At 31.2% G+C, this 21,001-nt stretch overlaps 2 protein-coding genes, 6 non-coding genes and 1 pseudogene across 8 annotated transcripts; 2 read left to right on the forward strand and 7 right to left on the reverse strand.

Annotated features, from left to right (window-relative positions):
* Nucleotides 1-10,632: 10,632 nt before the first annotated feature.
* On the forward strand, nt 10,633-11,946 carry LOC133301791 (uncharacterized; annotated as a pseudogene).
* Nucleotides 11,947-12,630: 684 nt separating this feature from the next.
* Nucleotides 12,631-15,883, reverse strand: LOC133301782 (large ribosomal subunit protein eL18y). The gene is made up of 5 exons (XM_061501479.1): nt 15,805-15,883; nt 15,617-15,706; nt 13,712-13,840; nt 13,431-13,613; nt 12,631-12,927 (listed from the first exon to the last, which is right to left on the reverse strand). Exons 1-5 carry the CDS (start codon nt 15,805-15,807, stop codon nt 12,769-12,771), a joined length of 564 nt encoding a protein of 187 aa, XP_061357463.1. The 5' UTR covers nt 15,808-15,883; the 3' UTR covers nt 12,631-12,768.
* LOC133301801 (small nucleolar RNA snoR53Y) lies at nt 13,997-14,073 on the reverse strand. Its single transcript, XR_009750246.1, has one exon. It is a non-coding gene; the product is annotated as a small nucleolar RNA snoR53Y (small nucleolar RNA).
* LOC133301806 (small nucleolar RNA snoR69Y) lies at nt 14,183-14,283 on the reverse strand. Its single transcript, XR_009750251.1, has one exon. It is a non-coding gene; the product is annotated as a small nucleolar RNA snoR69Y (small nucleolar RNA).
* LOC133301805 (small nucleolar RNA snoR69Y) lies at nt 14,516-14,616 on the reverse strand. Its single transcript, XR_009750250.1, has one exon. It is a non-coding gene; the product is annotated as a small nucleolar RNA snoR69Y (small nucleolar RNA).
* Nucleotides 14,829-14,929, reverse strand: LOC133301800 (small nucleolar RNA snoR69Y). Its single transcript, XR_009750245.1, has one exon. It is a non-coding gene; the product is annotated as a small nucleolar RNA snoR69Y (small nucleolar RNA).
* Nucleotides 15,142-15,242, reverse strand: LOC133301803 (small nucleolar RNA snoR69Y). Its single transcript, XR_009750248.1, has one exon. It is a non-coding gene; the product is annotated as a small nucleolar RNA snoR69Y (small nucleolar RNA).
* On the reverse strand, nt 15,452-15,552 carry LOC133301804 (small nucleolar RNA snoR69Y). The gene has a single exon (XR_009750249.1). It is a non-coding gene; the product is annotated as a small nucleolar RNA snoR69Y (small nucleolar RNA).
* A 1,132-nt stretch (nt 15,884-17,015) lies between the features above and the next one.
* LOC133301774 (bidirectional sugar transporter SWEET16-like) lies at nt 17,016-21,001 on the forward strand. The gene is made up of 6 exons (XM_061501470.1): nt 17,016-17,049; nt 17,222-17,258; nt 17,411-17,621; nt 17,776-17,937; nt 18,436-18,555; nt 20,795-21,001. The coding sequence occupies exons 1-6, from the start codon at nt 17,016-17,018 to the stop codon at nt 20,999-21,001; spliced, it is 771 nt and encodes a 256-aa protein (XP_061357454.1).

A 21,001-nucleotide genomic window follows, 5' to 3' on the forward strand; every position in this document is an offset into this window, starting at 1 on the left:
ATAAAATAAAAAATTATGACTTTAAAACTTGTGGCATTCATGTTAAAGTAGAAAAAGCAATTAATAGCTGCGACCAACCATCTAGGCTTGCGTAGTTATTCGTTCCATTCTTGTAGCGTTGGTAGTTTTTCAAGAACAAATCAAATTGTTTCCAAAAAATAAAAAAGAGGGATTTCGATCTAAGAAATGCAAATTTTAAAAAAATCTATCTGTTTAGCTCGTTGACCAAACGTTTTATTGGACTAATGCAGAAAAACGCGTTTTATGTGGTTACGCGTTTAGTCGCGCATCTAACACATGCGCGTTTCTGACAAATCTGAACACGTATGTACCAGGTACGTGTCTAAACACGTCTGTACCATGTGCGCGTTTCTGACTGTGATGCAACTATGCCACGGAATGCGTGCCTGAATATGATGTATTTTGGTATTGTGCTCGTCAGACTTGTCAGAAACACGCACTTGGTACAACGTGTTCAGACACGTACTTGGTACAAAAGTGTTCAAGATTTGTCAGAAACGCGCATGTGTCATGTGCGTGACTAAATGCGTAACCACCTGAAACACGTCTTCCTGCATTAGTCCGATAAAACGTTTGGTTAACGAACTACACAATTAATTTTTTTTGAAATTTACAATTTTTTGATCAAAAACTCCAAAAAAGAAGAAGAAATCGAATAAGCAAAATAACCCTTTGGGAATAGGATCAGGAAATGATCAGAAGGAGCCTGAACGAGTAGGTGTGTATCATGTGAAGTAACTAAAAGTGTCCTTTCCTGTCATTATACCCCCGGACGAATCTGTCAGTGCTCTTGGAGCACTTATACGTGGAAATTTCTTTTTTAGCATGATGTGACCCCAATTGGGTAGATATATTGCGTTTGGATAAGTTTATCGAAACAGTATTTCTATGAATTTTTTAAACTCATAACAAAAAAATTTAAAATTATATTTTTTGAATTTTAGTTTTCTCAAAAAAATAATTAATTATTTTAAATTTTTAGACATATTTAATAAATTTTTAAACATGTTCTTATTCATTTTAAAAAAGAAGTTTTATTTGACTTGATTTGTTAATTAAAAAATAAGAAAGTATTAATTATTTTTATTTTAAAAATACAAATAAACATGTTCTTATTCATTTTAAAAAGAAATATTATTTGATTTGATTTGTTATTTAAAAAACAAGAAAGTATTAATTATTTTTATTTTTGTTGTTATATTTAATATCCCTATTATGTAAAATGAAAGAAAATTAATAAAAAAAATTTAATCAAGCATAATTCTATTTCTTTAAAATTAAGAATATTTAATATTGTGTTCTTTCTTGTAAAGAAATCTTAAACGATATTTTAAAATGGAGATAATTCAAATGAGGCATTAATTGTTTTTTTTCTAACCCAGGAAAATAATTAATGAAGCAGGCAAGAGTTTTTTTAAAATGAGATAATATCGTGAAATAATTATTTTCTATAAATTAATTTAAATTTAGTAAAAAAAAATATTTGCATTAATAAAACGTCATTTTTAAGAATTAGGAAAAAAAATTAATATATTATTATTTTAATAAAAAATATAATTATTTTAAACCTATTTACAAATCTATTACGATCAATCTCATCGAATTTAGACGAAATCGCTCTCACCTAAACCAAGCAAATTCGCATAGGCAAACTCCTTTTTTTTTTGTTGAAATCAACAACTCCCCTTTTTTAAGCGTGAACACTCTCGCCTCATTTGTCAGTACGTTTACTTTGTGGGTGAATCCTCTTATTTAAAAGAGTAGTTATGTGATCCTGTTATTTGATCATAATCACTCATTCATGATGAGATAAGAGACAAGAAAGTATATAATTTTTAAATGAGTGATCGTGATCAAATAACGTACCACATAATCACTTTTTCACGTGAGAGGATTCACTCCGTTTAATTTATATTACATCTCTTTCTCCTATTCAGCTACAAAGCTCGACGAGCATTGACCATACGTCACCAATCACCATCTTATTCTTACATTAATCAACTACTACCCTGCATTTAGGTTTCACTAGTGGGCTGTCCAATAAGGGGTGTTTGGTTGAAGAGAGATTTTTTGAATACTAGGGAAATGTAATTGATAGGGAAATGGTTGGAAAGTGAATTTCGTAAGAAAATGTAAAAAAAGTTGTTTGGTTGGAAAAAAATTTACCAGGCAAATTAGGTAAGATTTATAAAGTCTATGTTTGGTTTGAGGTAAAATATAGATGGGGAAATAAGTGACAATTACGAAAATATCCCTGTTTTTAAAATTTTTGAAAAAATAAAAAAATTGTAAAATAGAGAGAAACGCGAAAAATAATGAAGACCATGGTGACAGAGAGAAACCTGCGAGGTCATAAAGGTTTGGAACTTCACTGTTCCTTCATTGTGTCTTCTAACTATTTTAGTTCACTTCATCCGGGAATGGAACCTTTGCTACAAAAATCATCATATTCTTCTAGAAAGACCATAACATTGGAAGAATGGAATGGTTCATCATCCACAAAGCTCTCAAAAACTTTCACCACCAAGGCTTCATCTTCCTCTGTCTTTATTCAAAGGTTCTTTCTTCCCTTTTTTCCATCATCATCACCCAATTTTCTCTTTCTTCACAGTTTTCCATGCTAAAGCTTCGTTAACATGAAATAGGAATGTGCAATTGCCTTATCATGAAAGTGTATTGTGTGCAAACTTACAGGTTTCGTTCTTCTTCTTCTTTGGAGTTAAGCTAGAAAACTTGCTTGTTTAACCTGTAACTTGCAACAGGTATTACTTACAACAGAAAAACCATGTTATATTGCAAGCATTTCTAGTTAAAACAGTGTACATTGTGTCCTTCCACAGGAGCCGAAGCCAAGAGAACAAAGTTTGGGAACAATAGCACCCACCTTCATTGGTTTTATTGTTGGTTCACTAATCTCCCCTGCATGTCCTTGGTTGTCTTGAACCAGTGAACCAGATTGACTTTGTTCTCAGAACCAGAATTTATCTTCTTTTGTTTATTGTTTGAATGTAATCCATTGGAGTAGACTTTTTCACCTTGACAATTTAAGAGGTTCGGGTTTTGATTGTGAATTGTAGCAGGAATTTGATTTTTACATTGAACTGTCCCAAAACATTCGCGCGCTAACAGATGGGGTACGCTCGTCATTAGCTCTCTTGCCCAATGTCACCATTTACCTAGCTAACATACAATACCATATATCAAGAGGGATACTTTAGCCGGTTTTCTCATTCAGATAGACGTCCATGTTGTTTCTGTGGCAATCTCATTTAGGTAGCAAAATATTTAGAATCCCTAAACCAAACAAAGGCACCCAATTATCCCACTTCTCACTTACCCATCTATCTCAACATTTCCCCCCAACCAAACACACCCTAATACTATATGGGTGGTATTCAAGAAAGAATCCACTCCTTCAAAAAGCCTGAGAAAAAATAATTTATGGGTGTGTTTGGTACATGGCATCTTAAAATATTGCCAAGCATTTAAAAATGGATAAGTAGTATATTCATGTTTGGTAAAGATTATTTAAAAATTTGTCTAGCTAATCCATTTGCCTAGCAATTGAACTTTGTATGCAAAATTGGACCAAAATATGGTGCTCAAATCCTACTTGGAGAGTGATATTTGAGTGATAGCTAGCTAAGTGAAAAAGGTGAACATGGAAAATGTCAAAACTATCCTTTGACGACTTCAACATTAGTTCTAATTGGGGTTATTTTGTAATTTCAGTCTGATTTCCCATCAATATTTTATCTTGAATCAAATATAGATTCAGGAATTTCACTCAATTTTTTCAGTAATATTTTGCCCAACCAAACAATTTTTTTTTTTAATTTTTCTATCTAACTCACTTTTCTTGCAAATCCCTAATAATCACATTTCCCTAGTAAAAAAATTTCACATGTACCATCATGAAATATATTTTCCTATCTAACTCACTTTGTTTTACCAATCATGAAATATACTTTCATATCTTGCAACCTCTCTTCTATGATAACATCCTTAAAATGTTGCCAAATCATTAGAATTAACACCAAAACACGTTTGGCCAAATCACTTGTTCTCAACCTACCTTTTCTTTTAAGGTGGATGGGTAAATTACTCAATTCCAAAGTCATCTCGTATAGCTAAATTTTTTTTCATGTCACCATTCCAAAAAGAAAACATATGAAACAAAACTTGTATTTTTACCTCTACTGTTAGAATTACAAATAGCAAGATAAGAACGATATTAAACTTAAAAGAAAATAAAAAAACTCCTCTCTCAGAAACTCCACATACAATAGACCACCATATACCCAACACACACAAATGCCCCATGCCAGAGACCATAAACACCAAGCCCATACCAATAATTTGTAACAAGGCTCACCACCTTCCTCTGATTCAGGAAACATGGATGAATTTTCTAGTTTTAAGGCACTACCTGGGTCCTGGGTCAAATAACATTCTTCCTCAACCTTGATTTCATGTCCATCTTTACTTTAATTTTCACTCTAATTGTTTAGATTTTTCTTCTCTCAACGTCCCTAATTAAACAGATAGGAAAAAAGATAAATACCAAAAAAAGAAAAGAAAAAAGATAGTCACATTTGAGACGAAGCATGTCACTGTCATCCGTGTGAGTTTACCAATATTCAATTTAACATTCAAGTTAGTAGTTTCATTAATAACCAAAGTGCAAGGCGTTTAGTAGAATAATAATAATAATAATAATAAAGGGATAAATTGAAAATAACGTAAGCTAAAAAAAATAAAGTATAATTTTTTTAGAATATCTTAAAAAGAAATCACATTTTATTATATTTTTCACAATATTGCATATAATAAATAATAATTTAAGAGCGTAAACCGTACTTGAGAAAAATTACTCCAAATAAATGATTATTTTTTAGAAAATAAATGCTAGTATAATAGATATACCAAGTTATCGTTGCAAACCTCTTTTAACCTATAATCAGATCAAATACAATATGGGCTGGCCAAAGTGTACTGGGCCAAATCACACATGGTTGAAGTAAGAAGCCTTCTGGGGTAATCTGTCTTTTGGATTGGTAGAGGTTGATGATGATGAAACGACTGTGGTTCTCCTTCAATGCGGTGAGCCTGACTGGGGTACCTGCAATGACACTCCGACGCTCAAGTCAGTATCAATGGCAAGTGTATGTGTATTTTTACTGAATTAGATGATTATACTTGGGCATACACCCTCTTTTATATAGTAGTTCTGATGCCGCCTTGAGAAGGCAGTATGGCCTCTGATTGACCGTTCAAGGGCTGTAGGTTCAACCTGTGCATTAATAGCCTTATCTCTTAATGTCAGGCTACTTTGATAGAGTAGTGGCGAGCTGGTGCTGTCCTCTGTCTATTTGCTTAATGGCGCGGTGGAACTTTATTAGTTCCTGTGTTTGCTTCCTTATCTCTGGAGTTATGTTAAAGAGCTGTTTCATGCACGATGGTGACATCGTGCCATGTTTCTGAGTCTTACGAGTTTGGGCCTTTGTTCTATATATTTGGGCTCTTGATGGGCATATCATATTTTATCCAGATCAACATACCTTCTTTAAACAATCAAAATCTAAGAAACTTCATTGATATATTTAATTATTACATTTTTTTTAATGAATATAGTTAAACAAGTGACTTATTGATTGGACCAATAATATATTGATCAAGTACCACGACCAAATTTAATAACATTAGATTGAGGAGACATGCAAAATAATAATAATAATAATAATAAACAATGAGTCTTTGATATAGAAGATGAAAAATATAAACAATAACATTACATCTCAAATGTTTATAAATTATAATTATGATTAATAGTCATCCACAATGGAGTTAGATGATGGTAACAACAATAAATAATTCAAATTATGTTATCTTAAATGGTTAGTGATTACATTGTGGACCCACCATTAAAAAGAAAAAAGAAAAAGAGTGGTGCGATTTTCAAAGTGAGATAACTATCTCATGTAAAATGAGAGTAATATTTTCCAAAAAAGAATGATGCGCTACTGTTAAATTTTATTTGCAACTTATGAATAAATCTTAAGTGTATTAGATGCACTAAATTTGATGTATTTGTCCATTCATTTTATGATATGTGAAAAAAAAATACATTATCTAAAAAAATATAATGTAATATTTTTTGTCCACATATTACAAAACAATTGAGTAAATGCACTGAATCTTTGATTCATCTAATGCACTAACGATTTATTTGCAACGAGAGGCTTTTCAGTACTCCAGGAGTGCCTACGTCCTTTCTTAAAGGGGTAACAAATCTGTATAAAAAAAAGGTAAAAATTTGAAACATAAAGGAAAATATATATAGAGCCTTTTGTGGGTACTACTGGAGTACCCAACTCAGTACATCTTTTTCCTAAAATACATTTTTTTTTATCTCTTTTGAATCTTTACTTTTAGGGTTTGATGTTTATTATTTTAAATGACATAAGTTATGTCATTTTAGGAGAGAGATAGACACAAGAAATGAAAATCATGGGAGAGAAAGTGAATGGCTTTTTTAATTTAAATTTTAAATAAAAAATATTATTTTGTGACTATCTCTCACTTAAAATGACATAATTTTATGTCATTTAAAATGAGAAACAATTATCTCTTACTTTTATCTATATTTTCCTTTATGTCCCAAATTTTTACCCCTTTAAAAAAGAATATATGTGCTCCTGGAGTATTGAAAATACTCTTGTTAATAGATACATGAGGAGTGGACCCCGTAAAGTAATATGGGATATTTTTAAAGGATTTAGTATTTCTAATGTAGGATAAAATAAAATTATTTTTTACATATATATATAAAAGTATTTAAGGTTTTTCTTTTCTTTTCCTCATGTGGCCCACATGGACTCCAACACTTTAATATGTGTATAAGAAATAATTTTATCTCCTACGATATAATAAATATTAAATCCAAGATTTAAACCATTTAAACAAAAATAAATGATAACGAAAATTGAGAGAATATATTAAAATAAATTATTAAAAAATTAAATTTATAATTTGTATCTGAAAATTTATATTTATAAAAGAAAGTATAAATTTATAATTTGACTAAGTAACATTTTCACATTAATGTTTTATTTCTTTTAATTTAATAATAATGCCAAAATACTAACATAAAACTAAGAAAAAGTATTTAATATTTTATTGACTTTTAAAATAAATAAATAATTTAAAACAACAATGTTAAAAAATTGGATCGACCTGGTTGGGTCGATCCGGAAATCCGAGAACCGATCTGATTTTCATAAGAATCGGTGACCCGACTCAGTTCGTAAAAACAATAATAATAATAATAATAATAATAATTTGTTCTCGTCAATTGATACCTTCTTTCTTTTTCATAAATTATGTACCTACAACCCTAATATTATTTTGGTTATACAATATACAGAAAATTTTGATTTGATTTATAATTAGAGATATCGTTTATTGAGCCTGAAACACCATTATCACAAATATTATATGTTTGATTGATCTTTTGTTGGACAATGATATGTAATTTTTTATTTTTTATATTAAAATATTTGAAATTGATATATATTTTTTTACAAATATTTAAGTATATCTATAAATTTTTGTTAATATTTATTATAGATTTACGTATACTTACTGGGTCATGCGGTTGAATTAATGACTTATTGAATGAATCAGTAATTCAGTTACCTAGTATCCCAGCCGAGTCAATAATCGGGTGGGATTTAACAACATTGTAAAACAGACCAAAAATTTTAAACTAGTAATTTTTAAAACGGATGGAATGTATATGACGAATAAAAATATTTACCCAACAATTCATGATTAAGAATAAAAATTCGTGCCGGTCGTTAATTAGAAGCTAATTTGCTACAAAACACGAGTACAGTTAGTCTGCTTGGGCAATCTCGTTTATATAATTCCATGCATTTTAGAATGCAGAATGCAGCTGAATCTCGTTATATTGTTTTTTCTTCTCAGCAAAGTCTGTCCTGCCACGAAAAGCATAATGCGGTAGGCCATTCGGACGATTCTGTATTACTCTGTCCTGACTAGCAGTAGTACTTGACATACAAAAAATTCTTAATTTACTTAAATCAATATTTAAATTTTTTATCAATTAAATCATATTTTATATTTTTTAAAAATAAAAGTTTCAAACACCTATATTTTTTACGCTTTAATTGCATGTAATATATAATTACCAGTAAAATAATCTTCTGTTAATTTACAAAATAATGTATAAATTAATTATTAAAGGTACAGCTTGACGATAAAAGCAAAGTAAAAATAAATGCCCTTTATTAGTTAAAATTTAAAAGTAGCTAGCACCGAAAAGATCATGTAAAAATGGTTGGAAAATTGAAAAAAAAAAAAAAAGGGAAGAATGCGTTTATAAATTCTTATAAATTACATTATGTACCTAGTGTATTTCTATAGTGTAGTTTATAAGAGTTTATAAATAAAAAAATTATAAATATAATTCTCTCCGTGAAAAAATATTAGTACTATAGCTAGGGGTGATAATAAGGCCAAGGTCCTTAGGCCCGGCCAATTTCGGCTTGTCTTTTTTTATTATTAAGCCTAGACTTATAGTCATGCAAAAGTCTTTTTATTTAAAAAGCCTCAGGCTTCCATAGCCAAGCCCGGCCTTGAAGCCTTGGAGGCTGACCCGTATACATTAAATTTATTTATTTTTTATATTTTTATATTTTTATATTAATCATTTCAACATCTTTTTCTTAGTTTTCTGTCTCTGCTCTATCTCTTCTCCTCGATCTATGTCATCGTCCCACCAACAGGTAAATGAAGTCATGTTCATCATCTATTTTTATAAGCCATGCGGATTCCACGGCTTATAATGATGCTTATGGCGGTGACCGTGGAAGAAAATTTAATGTAAAATGTGGAAGAAAATTTATTGGTGGGGTCCAAATCTAGTGTAAAAAATCTAGAATATTCAGGAATGTGGAAGAAAATTTAATGTAAAAAATCTAGAATGTGGAAGAAAATTAAGAAAAAGCAACGTAAAATAAAGTAAAGGTGCTGTTGTTATTTTGATTTTTTAATATTAATGTTTTTTTATTATAAAAGAAACAACTATTATATTCTTACAAAAAAATACATATCAGTGCATGATTAATGGGCTAAATACTGCTACAAATTGGAAGGTAAGGTTTTTATTTTTAATAAATAAACAAGCCACAGGCTTGAGACAAGCTTTTACTTTTTGTAAACGAACCAGGCCACAGGCTAATATTATATTCATAACAGATAACAGGCTAAGACAAGTCTGACACGTTTAAATACAGGCTTGGCCCGTTAAGATCAAAGCTCGGCTCGGCTCGGCCCGTTAACACCCCTAACTATAGCAACATGATTAGACTAATAAAGTAATTAGAGATTATTGATAAATGATACTGGTGACCTCCGAAATTATGAAATGGTTTCATTGTTTTTTTAAGAGTAATTCAAAAGTTCTTTAAATATTATATTATTACTATACTAATTTTTTAAAAAAATATTATTAAATTACTTCTTTCAAAAAATTAAATAAACATCCCATTTATTATTTTTTTTATAAAAAATATATATTGATGACACATAATAATAAATTTAGTAATTATTTTATAATTTTAAAAATTAACTTGACAAAAAAAAAATCTTTTAAGATTAAGACGGCAATACAATAATCTTTGAAGAACCGATTTAGAAATTTAGTACATGTTTATAAAATAACTAAAAACGAAAAAATAATCATTTTCAAAATGTTTATAAAAATAACTTAAATACAATTTTAATAAAAATGAATTTAATATTTTGATTTTTTAAAAGAATTTAATAATTCAAAATTACCTTTAATTAATATAATTTTACACTCTAAAGGCATGCTCGGACTAATGTTGAAAAAGATTTTACACCTAAAACAATTAAGGTGTGTATAACAATGTTCTTAATTTTTTTTTATTTTTTAATCTGAGAAAAAGAAAATTAAAATAATATATGATAAAACTAATTTATTTCTATGTTCCAAATAATAAATCGGTAACCAAAAATACAAATTGACAGAAATAATAGGTAATTATTTTTTCTTTTTTATTTCCTCCGATATTATTTATTAAATATATTAATCGTAAAATATATTATCAGGATTAAACACGTATTATTTATCAAATATTTATCATCTGAGAATAGAAATAAATTATTATCTAGCAAAATAAAGTTCTAAAAAATTCTCTGTAAAAACGTGCACAGAACAGAAAGGTTATAGTCCACACTCCACACTGATGCGGTTTTACACTCTTTTAAGGTTCCTACTAGAGTATAGTCTTACAGAGAACTAAGCGAACACCCTACTTTCCTCACGACCAAGAGCTTATTTTTATTTTTAATCTTAATTTTTTTTTCCACTGCTTGTGTTTTCTAATGAATGATTGAGATATTTTGCATGCATTGTATTTATTATTTAACGCATTTTGAGCCAACCACAAGCACTATCGTCCTCCTTTTGTTTTCTTGTGAAAGAGGCAAGCCCCACATTATAAAAGGATAGAGAAAGTTGTGCTTATAAAATCATTCCATAAAGTTCTGACCCATCCCAACTATCCTTAACTTGCCAATAACAGAGAAACAGAGATGGAGGAAATACAACACAGGACAGTGGAAGTCAATGGCATCAAAATGCATATCGCAGAGAAAGGACAAGGAGGCCCTGTGGTGCTGTTCCTCCACGGTTTCCCTGAACTCTGGTACTCATGGCGCCACCAGATTGTGGCTCTCAGCTCCCTCGGATACCACACCGTTGCCCCTGATCTCCGTGGCTTTGGTGACACAGATGCCCCAGCTTCAGTCAGCGACTACACATACTTTCACATAGTGGGTGACCTCGTTGCACTTCTTGATTTATTGGCTGTTCAACAAGTCTTCCTTGTTGGTCATGATTGGGGAGCCATTATCGGTTGGCACCTCTGCATGTTTCGCCCTGACAGAGTCAAAGCCTATGTCTGCCTCGCAGAGACCCCAACATGAGGACCATGGATGCCATGCGTGCTTTCTATGGAGATGACTACTATATCTGCAGATTTCAGGTTCTTCCATTTATTTTACTTCTTTTCATTTTATTTTTTGTTTCTTTTCTTATTGTGTTTTTAATCCGCGTCATATGTAGGAGCCCGGAAAAATGGAAGCTGAGATGGCTGAAGTTGGGACTGAATATGTGCTGAAAAACATCCTTACAACTCGCAAAACTGGTCCTCCAATGTTGCCCAAGGGAGAATATGGAACTGGATTCAATCCGGATACCCCTGAGACATTGCCCTCTTGGCTCACACAAGATGATCTTGCTTATTTTGTCTCCAAATTTGAGAAAACGGGCTTCACTGGAGGGTTGAACTACTACAGAAGTATAAACTTGTAATTTCCTGATTCTCTGTGTTGCATGGGATTGTTTTCCAAAAAAACTCGAAATTAAATGTTTGAAGACTATTGTACAACATGACAATGATCCCTATTCTAAAGACAATTAATTACACGTGTGTGTATTTGCAGGAATTGGGAACTGACAGCACCGTGGACTGGAGTGAAAATCAAGGTTCCTGTGAAATTCATTACAGGTGAGTTAGACATGGTTTACACCTCGCTAGGGATGGATCAGTATGTCCACGGGGGAGGTTTTAAGGAAGATGTGCCGAATTTGGAGGAAGTGGTTGTGCAAAAAGGAGTGGCTCACTTCAATAATCAAGAAACAGCAGAGGAAATCACTAATCACATTTACGACTTCATCAGGAAGTTCTGATCTGATGCACAAATCAAATTCATCTTTCTGCTCTACCTATCTCCTAATTTAGTTGGAATACATGTTCTGCTGCAACCTAATTGCTCTTCATTTCAGTTGTACTCCAACCACTCAATAACGTCTCACTCCATGTTTCTTTTCATTTCAATAGTATATCACGGTTTATTATAATAGTTCTCGTATTTACTTTTACTTTTTCGCTAAATCTCTTGTAGTTTGGTCACAAATGAAAATAAAGAGAATAAACGACATTATTAAATTTTGAAACAAAAAAAATTTCACATCTAATAATCGAAAATACTGGAAAATATAAATTTTAAGATTGGCTTTGGACTGGTGAAAATATTAATGACTCGGAAGAACCACTTATGTGTCTGTTCAATTTCATTGTATCAAACATTTCGAGAAAAAACAAACTACTAATTAATTTATACTTACTATTTAATTTTTTTACTACCTATTACTATCAAATCTTAACTGTTGATTTCCGTCAATCTAACGATTATAATTTATTACAAATTAATAATTAATTAATAAATATAACCCCATTAATTATAACCGTTAGATTGACGAAAATCAACGGTTAAGATTTAATAATAACAAATAAAAAAAATAAGTAGTAAGTATAACCTCTCCCATTATTTTTTTATAAAGCCACAGGATTAGGCTACAAAAGTCTTATAGATTCAATGTGTTTATATTACCATATTTTGTCTTTAAAATAATTTATAATTGAGCTTAGTAATTAATCAAAACCACATATGATACTTAAACCAGAGCGCCACGGTTCTAAAAAAACTTCACAATAGACTTCAAAGTAAAAAAAGGAGGTCAAACACAGAACATATCTCATCCAGAAAATCCTTATCATAAAAGCTGTCACATTGCATATGATAAAGCAAAAAGTCCAATTTCTTGTAGAAAAATAGAGCAACATTATAAACTCAAACCCTAAACCCTCTGCTCTTCCTCCTTCCTCTAGCCCTTTCGAACTTCCTTCCTTTAGATTGTACATAAGGCTTGCTATGGCTGTGTGGCACACCAGGAGCAGGACCAAAATGTTTCACAGCTTCCCGAGCATTCTTTGGGCCTCGAAGAAGGACCTGCATTCAAGAATAAATAAATAAATTTACCTTCCAAAAAGGTTATCATCTTCAACTCAACATATACAAGCTCATCCTATCAAAATATTTACCAGCATACTAGGGAAAAATCAATAATTTAGATCAGATGAATATGTCATCAATGCATTTCCATCAAACCACAAAAATATTATTTAAAGCAATCAAAACACAAAAGGTCCATTCATGACTCTATACCAACAAAATATTATTTGAACCATATGGCTACAAGAGTATGGTTTTGATCCTTTTCCAGCCCTAGAAAGGATACCAATTCTCCAATCCAATGATGTCACCGAAAAAACATGTTGATTAAGGAGGGCAAGAACCATTATTAGTGTTGAAATATATAAAACCATTAATGTAGCAAAAGCTTAAGCTGTTGGGTTGAATTGGTTCTTTACATGGTATCAAAGCCTCCAATCATAACAAAAAGCAAATGACTCCGAAAAACACAAAGGCCCATAATTGTTACCCACACATACCGTGTTCTGTCCAAGAGGAGCCCTCAGGGCAAGCTGATCAAAAGTCAAGCATTCACCACCCGCCTTTTCTATTCTTGCACGTGCTCTCTCTGTAAACCTGAGGGCAGTAACTTTTAAAGCTGGAACATCATGTACTCTGATATCATCAGTTACAGTCCCAACTACAACAGTAATTTTGTCTTCCTACAATAAAAACATCCCAGAAGAATATCAAAATATACAACTACCGATAGATAGATATACACACAAATGCGCGCAAATGGAGAAAGAGAGAGAAAAACCTTGCCCTTCGTGTACTTAATTAGCCTTGACAAAGAAATTGGAGGCTTGTTAACCTTGCTCATAAACAAGCGCTTGAGTATTACAGCATTGAACTTGCTGCCAGTCCTTCGAACAAGGAAGCGATAAAGCTGATCATGTAACATTTTGTTAGAATCCTCCTATGCATAAACTAAACATAAATTTGATTTGACCATTATTTCAGAACATAGCAAAAAGGGTAGCTCTAGAAGCTTGAGCTAACTTAATAAATTCAAAACTTGATACATAACAATGAATATTGAACTAGTTCCCTCAGTATAATGAATGTAACAATCATGTGTTATCAGCATTAGCATGGTAAAAAAAAAGCATCATCGGGAACCTTTAGTCTAATTCCATATGCAGTAAAAGTAAAACATTTGAATCAACACAAACGGAAATAATCAAATACAGTATTTAACATGGATCTTCGCTAACATAATTGTTCTCTATCTAAGGCTCAGACAAATGTGGAACAAATTCAATTCCCAGACCTTTCAAATGGTGAAGGTCTCATAGAGCTGGGATCACATATATCATCATCGTCATGAAAAATGAATACAGATATAATGAAAGTAAAAATCATGTGTTATCAGCATTAGCACGGTTAAAAAAAAAAAAAAAAGCATCATGGGCGACATTTAGACCTTTATAAGCACAAAATAGCCATCAACAAGAGACTAATTAATTCCAAATGCAGTAAAAGTAAAACATTTGAACCAACACAAATGGAGATAACAAATACAGTATTTAACATGGATCTTCGCTAACATAATTGTTCTCTATGTAAGGCTCAGACAAATGTGGAACAAATTCAATTCCCAGACCTTTCAAATGGAGAAGGTCTCATAGAGCTGGGATCACATTTATCATCATCGTCGATAAAAATGAATACAGATATAATGAAAGTAACAATCATGTGTTATCAGCATTAGCATGGTGAAAAAAAAAAAACATCATCGGGAACCTTTAGTCCTTTATAAGCACAGAATAGCCATCATCAAGTGTGCAATAAAAGTAAAACATTTGAATCAACACAAACAGAGATAATCAAATACAGTATTTTTAACATGTATCTGCGCTAACATAATCGTTCTATCTAAGGCTCAGACAAATGTGGAACAAATTCAATTCCCAGACCTTTCAAATGGAGAAGGTCTCATAGAGCTGGGATCACATTTATCATCATCGTCGTGAAAAATGAATACAGATATAATGAAAGTAACAATCATGTGTTATCAGCATTAGCATGGTGAAAAAAAAAAAACATCATCGGGAACCTTTAGTCCTTTATAAGCACAGAATAGCCATCATCAAGTGTGCAATAAAAGTAAAACATTTGAATCAACACAAACAGAGATAATCAAATACAGTATTTTTAACATGTATCTGCGCTAACATAATCGTTCTATCTAAGGCTCAGACAAATGTGGAACAAATTCAATTCCCAGACCTTTCAAATGGAGAAGGTCTCATAGAGCTGGGATCACATTTATCATCATCGTCGTGAAAAATGAATACAGATATAATGAAAGTAACAATCATGTGTTATCAGCATTAGCATGGTAAAAAAAAAGCATCATCGGGAACCTTTAGTCCTTTATAAGCACAAAATAGCCATCATCAAGTGTGCAATAAAAGTAAAACATTTGAATCAACACAAACAGAGATACTCAAATACAGTATTTTTAACATGTATCTTCGCTAACATAATCGTTCTATCTAAGGCTCAGACAAATGTGGAACAAATTCAATTCCCAGACCTTCCAAATGGTGAAGATCTCATAGAGCTGGGATCACATTTATCATCATCGTCGTGAAAAATGAATACAGATATGGTGGTTCATACTGATAAAGACAATAAAGAGAGGGAAGGTAAAAGGGACCTTGACAAGGAGCTTGAGGTAGATATCATTGGATTTGGGTGCTGTTCGTTTGGTCTTTTTGCTCTTACCCCCAGCCTTGAGATCGATACCCTGCGTAACAAATCCAAATGCATAAAATATTATCAAAGACAAACACAGATGAATCAATACCAATAGAAGCAGACTTAGATGGAGAATAGAGCAAGTACCATTGCAGCTCTGTGTCTTGGAAGAGCAAGCTGTTGCGACTCCCACTACTTAAAGGCGTATCTAGAAAATGAAGCTACGCTAGGGTTTTTCAGTTATGGGTCTGGACTCTGGACCTTATAATTCTATTTTTTGGATTGGGTTAGGTTAATTATTTGAAAGTAAACCAAAAGCCCAATGTCCTTTATTCGCATCTTAGATGCTGCTGCAGTTTTCATTAAATTTTTAGTTAAATTTTTTTTTTATATATAAAAAAAAGGGTTTGGTGTTTGTCATTTTAAATGACATAAGTTATGTCATTTTAAGAGAGAGATAGACACAAGAAATGAAAATCATGGGAGAGAAAATGAGTGGTTTTTTTTAATTTAAATTTTAAATAAAAAATATTTTATTGTGTCTATCTCTCTATTAAAATGACATTACTTTATGTCATTTTAAATGACAAACATTTTTTTCATAAAAAAAGGGCTGTTATCCTTTTTCTTTAACTTCAATTAATTTTTATAGAATTATCTTTTTATTTTAATCATTAAAATAATTGATTTTATTTTGTGTAAAAACTTTTTTATCCTCTTATTAATAAAAATAAAATTTTATATTAATTTTCAAATCAATGTTTTTTGTTTAAAATACTTTAAAAAAATAAGGAATGCCTTACAAGTTACAGTGAGAAACGAACACGACAATTGAAGTATTCATCTACTAATCAGCCTTTGCAGTATTAAATCTAGCGAAATTGCCCCCTCTGTACACATACCTAAAAAAAAATAAGCGATATAATATACCATTTTGTTGGTAATGCAAGCAAACAGCTTTTCGCCATCAAAGAATCGCATCAGAATTTAATAGAATTTGTTCTAATTGTTGGTATTGAAAGCTCTAGGCAGCCATTTAAATTGTTCCTGTGTGACCAGCTAGCATGCACCAATATCTATTTCATTTTCACTCTTAATTAAATTCAAACTCGGTGCATTAAGAGGACGACAGATTAATATCCAATAATAGTATGTAAATAAAGAATCAGATTGATTGAAGTTACTTGTCCATGTCCAGATGGATATTGGTGTTCATGCACATACATATTAACTTAAAAAAATAAAAAATATTAGCCTCCGATGATATAAATATGTTGAAATCTAGAAGTTGAAACTTCTTTGATCCAAGCTTCATATTTCATACCACATTCTTCACCATACCTATGTCTACTTCTTCTATGGCAAGCTTGACCTTTGCTGTTGGCATTATTGGCAAGTCCGTATGTTTTTTATTTTTCAGATTTTATTCTATTTTGTCAACTCCTTTATATTAAGCTTCAGCTTCATAAGATTTTTCAATTTATCAAATATTTGATTTTGTTCCAACAGTGGAAGTTAACATTTATTTGGAATTCATTTTTTTTCAACTATGATATGATTGCAGGCAATGTGTTATCCCTCCTGGTTTTTGCCTCTCCCATGTACGTATGCTATACCATCCTATAATAGTGGATTATTGATTCCTAATAATAAATATTCCCCCCATTATTTCAGAGCATAATAGCTGCTAGTAACTTTTAGTGGCATTCTCATTTTTTAACTTATTAATTTAACTTGTTTTCAAAATCAAAAGCAAGACGTTTTGTCAAGTGGTGAAGAAGAAATCAACAGGGAATTACAAGGGAGCTCCATATATAACCACGTTCTTGTGCACAAGTTTGTGGACATTCTATGGAATTCTAAAGCCAGACGGTTTACTTATCGTCACGGTCAATGGTGCTGGATCTATCTTTCATTGTGTCTACATACTTCTGTACCTCATATATTCACCTCAAGATTTGAAGGTCATTAAATTATAAGAAGCTAATTTCCTAAAATTTTTTTTCTTAACACTGTGATCCAGTAGACAGAGATCATGCTAATTTCTAAACTATATGTCTTATGATTATCGTAATTACTTTATTAATACTGAGTTGGTGTTGCTATGCATATTTATAGCTTAAGACGGCACAGTTGGTGGCTGTATTGGATGTGGGTTTTCTCGGAACAGTCATCTCAGTAACTCTTTTTGCTCTTCATAGTAGAGTCCAGCTTACTTTTCTAGGAATGCTATGCTCCGGATTAACTATTATCATGTATGCCTCGCCACTGTTAGCCATGGTAAGTATTAGTTTCGTTCCTTCATTAATAAAATTTAAATAAATTAAAGACTAATGGGATAATCGATAAACCCAGACCAGCTACTGATCATCGTCTTGATAAGCTATTGTCTCACCAACTAGCTAATCAGACGCGAGCCCGAGAAAACTAGTATTTTTTGAATCATATGAAGCTAGTAAACAAACATCGAATCCATGAATATTTCAACCCAAATATCCGGAAAAAAGTAGAATATTTGATGGAAGAACGGGAAATCCTTTTGAACAGCCTGTTAAAATGGGAAAACCATATATCTTGAAATTAATTCTCAAGTTAATGATAAAATACACGGAAACTAAATAAATTACAGGCTACCAATTAAATAATAAGGCAAAGTTTAAGAATATTGCTTGTGCATCTGTTTCATTTTGTGAAAGATATCCCTGCTTTTTTTGTTGTTGTTGGTATCACTACTTATCTTTTTTTTTAACTATACCATGAAATATGAACGTCTGACAGAAAACAGTGATAAAGACGAAAAGCGTGGAATACATGCCGTTTCTGCTGTCATTTTTCATGTTTTGGAATGCTGGCGTATGGGCATTGTACTCCCTGCTCGTCAAAGATTTCTTCATTGGAGTATGCTAATTAATTTCCTTTAACGTTTAATTATTCAGTTATTAGAAATGCTAGCATTGATTTGACCAAAAAGCGTTAAGTATGCATCTCTCCTGATAATGCCCAAAAGCCATTTTAACCACAATAATATTTCTACTTCATAAAAGCTGAAAAAATATACTATAAAATTATTCATATTTTTCACTTCAATAATTATAACTTTTAAAATGATTAATTTATGGCATAATATCGGAATATTTATAATCATGTAATTTAGTATTTTATTATTACCATTGATTCATGAAAAAATATATATATATATATATATATATATATATATATATATATATATATATATATAATTGTCGCTATGTAAAAAGTAAGAGTTGGCTACCCTTGCATGTGATTAAGAGATAAATCTTTGATATTACTCATATATTTAAATAGGTATAACATGTTTTTATTTTTGGAAAAAAATTTAACACTTTTTAAAAAAAAAAACTGTCTCATTGTACTTTTTTTCAAAAATGGCAAAATATTATATTCACCATCTCATTGTACTTTTTTAAAAATGGCAAAATATTATATTCATTTAAATACAACAATAATACCAAAAATTTATCTTCCTAATGGATCTCGTATGTATATTTTTTTCTTATGAAGTTACTTAAAACACAACTGATTGATGAGTAGTTGTTAAGAACCTTGAGGTCACCACCTCAAAAGCTAGCTCAAAGGGTGGAAATGTCCAAGACCTTATAAAGGCCATATTAGTTGCCCATCCAATCAATGTGAGACTATATATCTCAACACGTCCCCTCACGCAAGAGTCCTTTAGGCTAGAAGCGTGGAATTGCACAGACCCAATTTTTTGTTTACCTTTTTGTGCTTTTTTATTTTAATTCCACTTTAAAGCGGGGGACGGTGAGGCTCTGATACCATGTTAAGAACCTTGAGGTCACCACCCCAAAAGCTAGCTCAAAGAGTGGGAGTGCTCAAGACCTTATAAAGGCCATATTAGTTGCCCATCCAATCAATGTGAGACTATATATCTCAACAGTAGTCACGAAGTGACATTTTAAGTATATATTCTATGCGACGTAACAAGAATTTTTTTTTCCTTACCAACTAAAAAAAACCCCAAATTAAAAATTGAGTATTATAAATAGTTAATCTAATCTAAGTTGGTCAAAAGTTTCATGTAATTGAGGAAAAATTATTTGGTGTTATAGGTGTACTGAATTTTTGATGTATTTTCTATTCATATTATGATACGTATTTTACATTTTTAAAATTATTAATAAATAATTTATTTTAAAATTAGGTGAAAAAATAATTTGATAAAAATAGAACATATATTACATTATGAGTAAAAAATGTATCGAAAACTCAGTATATTCGTAGCACTCAAAATATTCTTGTTGTTGAGGTTTCCGCATCATGTCAAGTTGCCTTCTTTATTTAGAGAAAACTTTTGATACTCCCGACCCGCTATAGGTACATCTATATTAAAAGAGATTTTTTTTTACACTTAAGTTAAATTATAAGAAAGCAAGTGTTAAAGATATTTTTTTTCCTTTTATAAATAAAAAGGAGTACCGAAATTTCCCCCCATCTAAGAGTCAATGCAATTGAAGTCCAATAATATTTCTAATTCTACACGCCATCCCCGGTTAGTCAGTGCTCCTGGTTCTTATCAAAAGACAAGCGCGCTCTTATTTTTATTTTTTTAAGCTTATAGATGAAGACCAACAGTACAAACTAACAAAGAGATAAAATTATCTTATTAAATAAACATAAACTCTGCCAAAATAAAAAAATCAAGATAAACTAATTTCAAATAACAATATATATAAATATAAAATAAGATTAATGCTTCTTATATTATATGAGATAATTTTATTTTTTATATAAAATAAAGAAGGATTATATTTACAAATTTTTTGTTTATAAAATCTTACAAACCACGCTATGTTCTTCCGGAAGTGTATGTGTAATTTGTAAAAATTTATGAAAAAATTTGTAAACTTATATTTCCCCCTATAAAATAAGATTAATGTTTTATATATTATATGAGATAATTTTATATATATATATATATATATATATATATATATATACAAAATGTGTGGGACCTTATGAAGAAAAGAAGAGAGACACTAATCCCGTATCAAATTACACAAAGCTCTTTACTAAAAAAGAAAAAGAGACAAACAATTGATTTTGCTGAAGTTGAATCTTGTGGACAATGTGATTGCAGATAGCAAATTTGATTGGGCTGATATTGGGCTCAGCCCAGCTCATAGTTTATGTGGTGTACAAGAAGTCAGAATCTGCAATAGAGCCAACAGTGCTGAATCGCCAACACACGGTTCAAAAGGTCCCCAAGACGCTCTCTTTTGGGACAAACAATTTACCCTCAACTTCTTGGACTACTAAGCCTGAGGAGGATGATATTGACGTTTAA

The sequence above is a fragment of the Gastrolobium bilobum genome, unplaced genomic scaffold, assembly GCF_033153095.1.
Source record: "Gastrolobium bilobum isolate Gb01-03AN ecotype WA unplaced genomic scaffold, APGP_CSIRO_Gbil_v1 utg4239, whole genome shotgun sequence".
In the NCBI taxonomy this organism is placed as follows: Eukaryota; Viridiplantae; Streptophyta; class Magnoliopsida; order Fabales; family Fabaceae; genus Gastrolobium; species Gastrolobium bilobum.

Bases quoted from the DNA above. Each gene is read 5' to 3' on its own strand.
- LOC133301782 (XM_061501479.1), bottom strand. The intron at 13,841-15,616 runs GTCCCTTTTACC...TTACATGATCAG, and splicing joins ACCTCAAGCTCCTTGTCAAG to CTTTATCGCTTCCTTGTTCG. The intron at 12,928-13,430 runs GTATGTGTGGGT...TCTTGAATGCAG, and splicing joins CTCCTCTTGGACAGAACACG to GTCCTTCTTCGAGGCCCAAA.
- LOC133301774 (XM_061501470.1), top strand. From the start codon at position 17,016: ATGGCAAGCTTGACCTTTGCTGTTGGCATTATTG. The intron at 17,050-17,221 runs GCAAGTCCGTAT...ATATGATTGCAG, and splicing joins CTTTGCTGTTGGCATTATTG to GCAATGTGTTATCCCTCCTG. The intron at 17,938-18,435 runs GTAAGTATTAGT...AACGTCTGACAG, and splicing joins CCTCGCCACTGTTAGCCATG to AAAACAGTGATAAAGACGAA.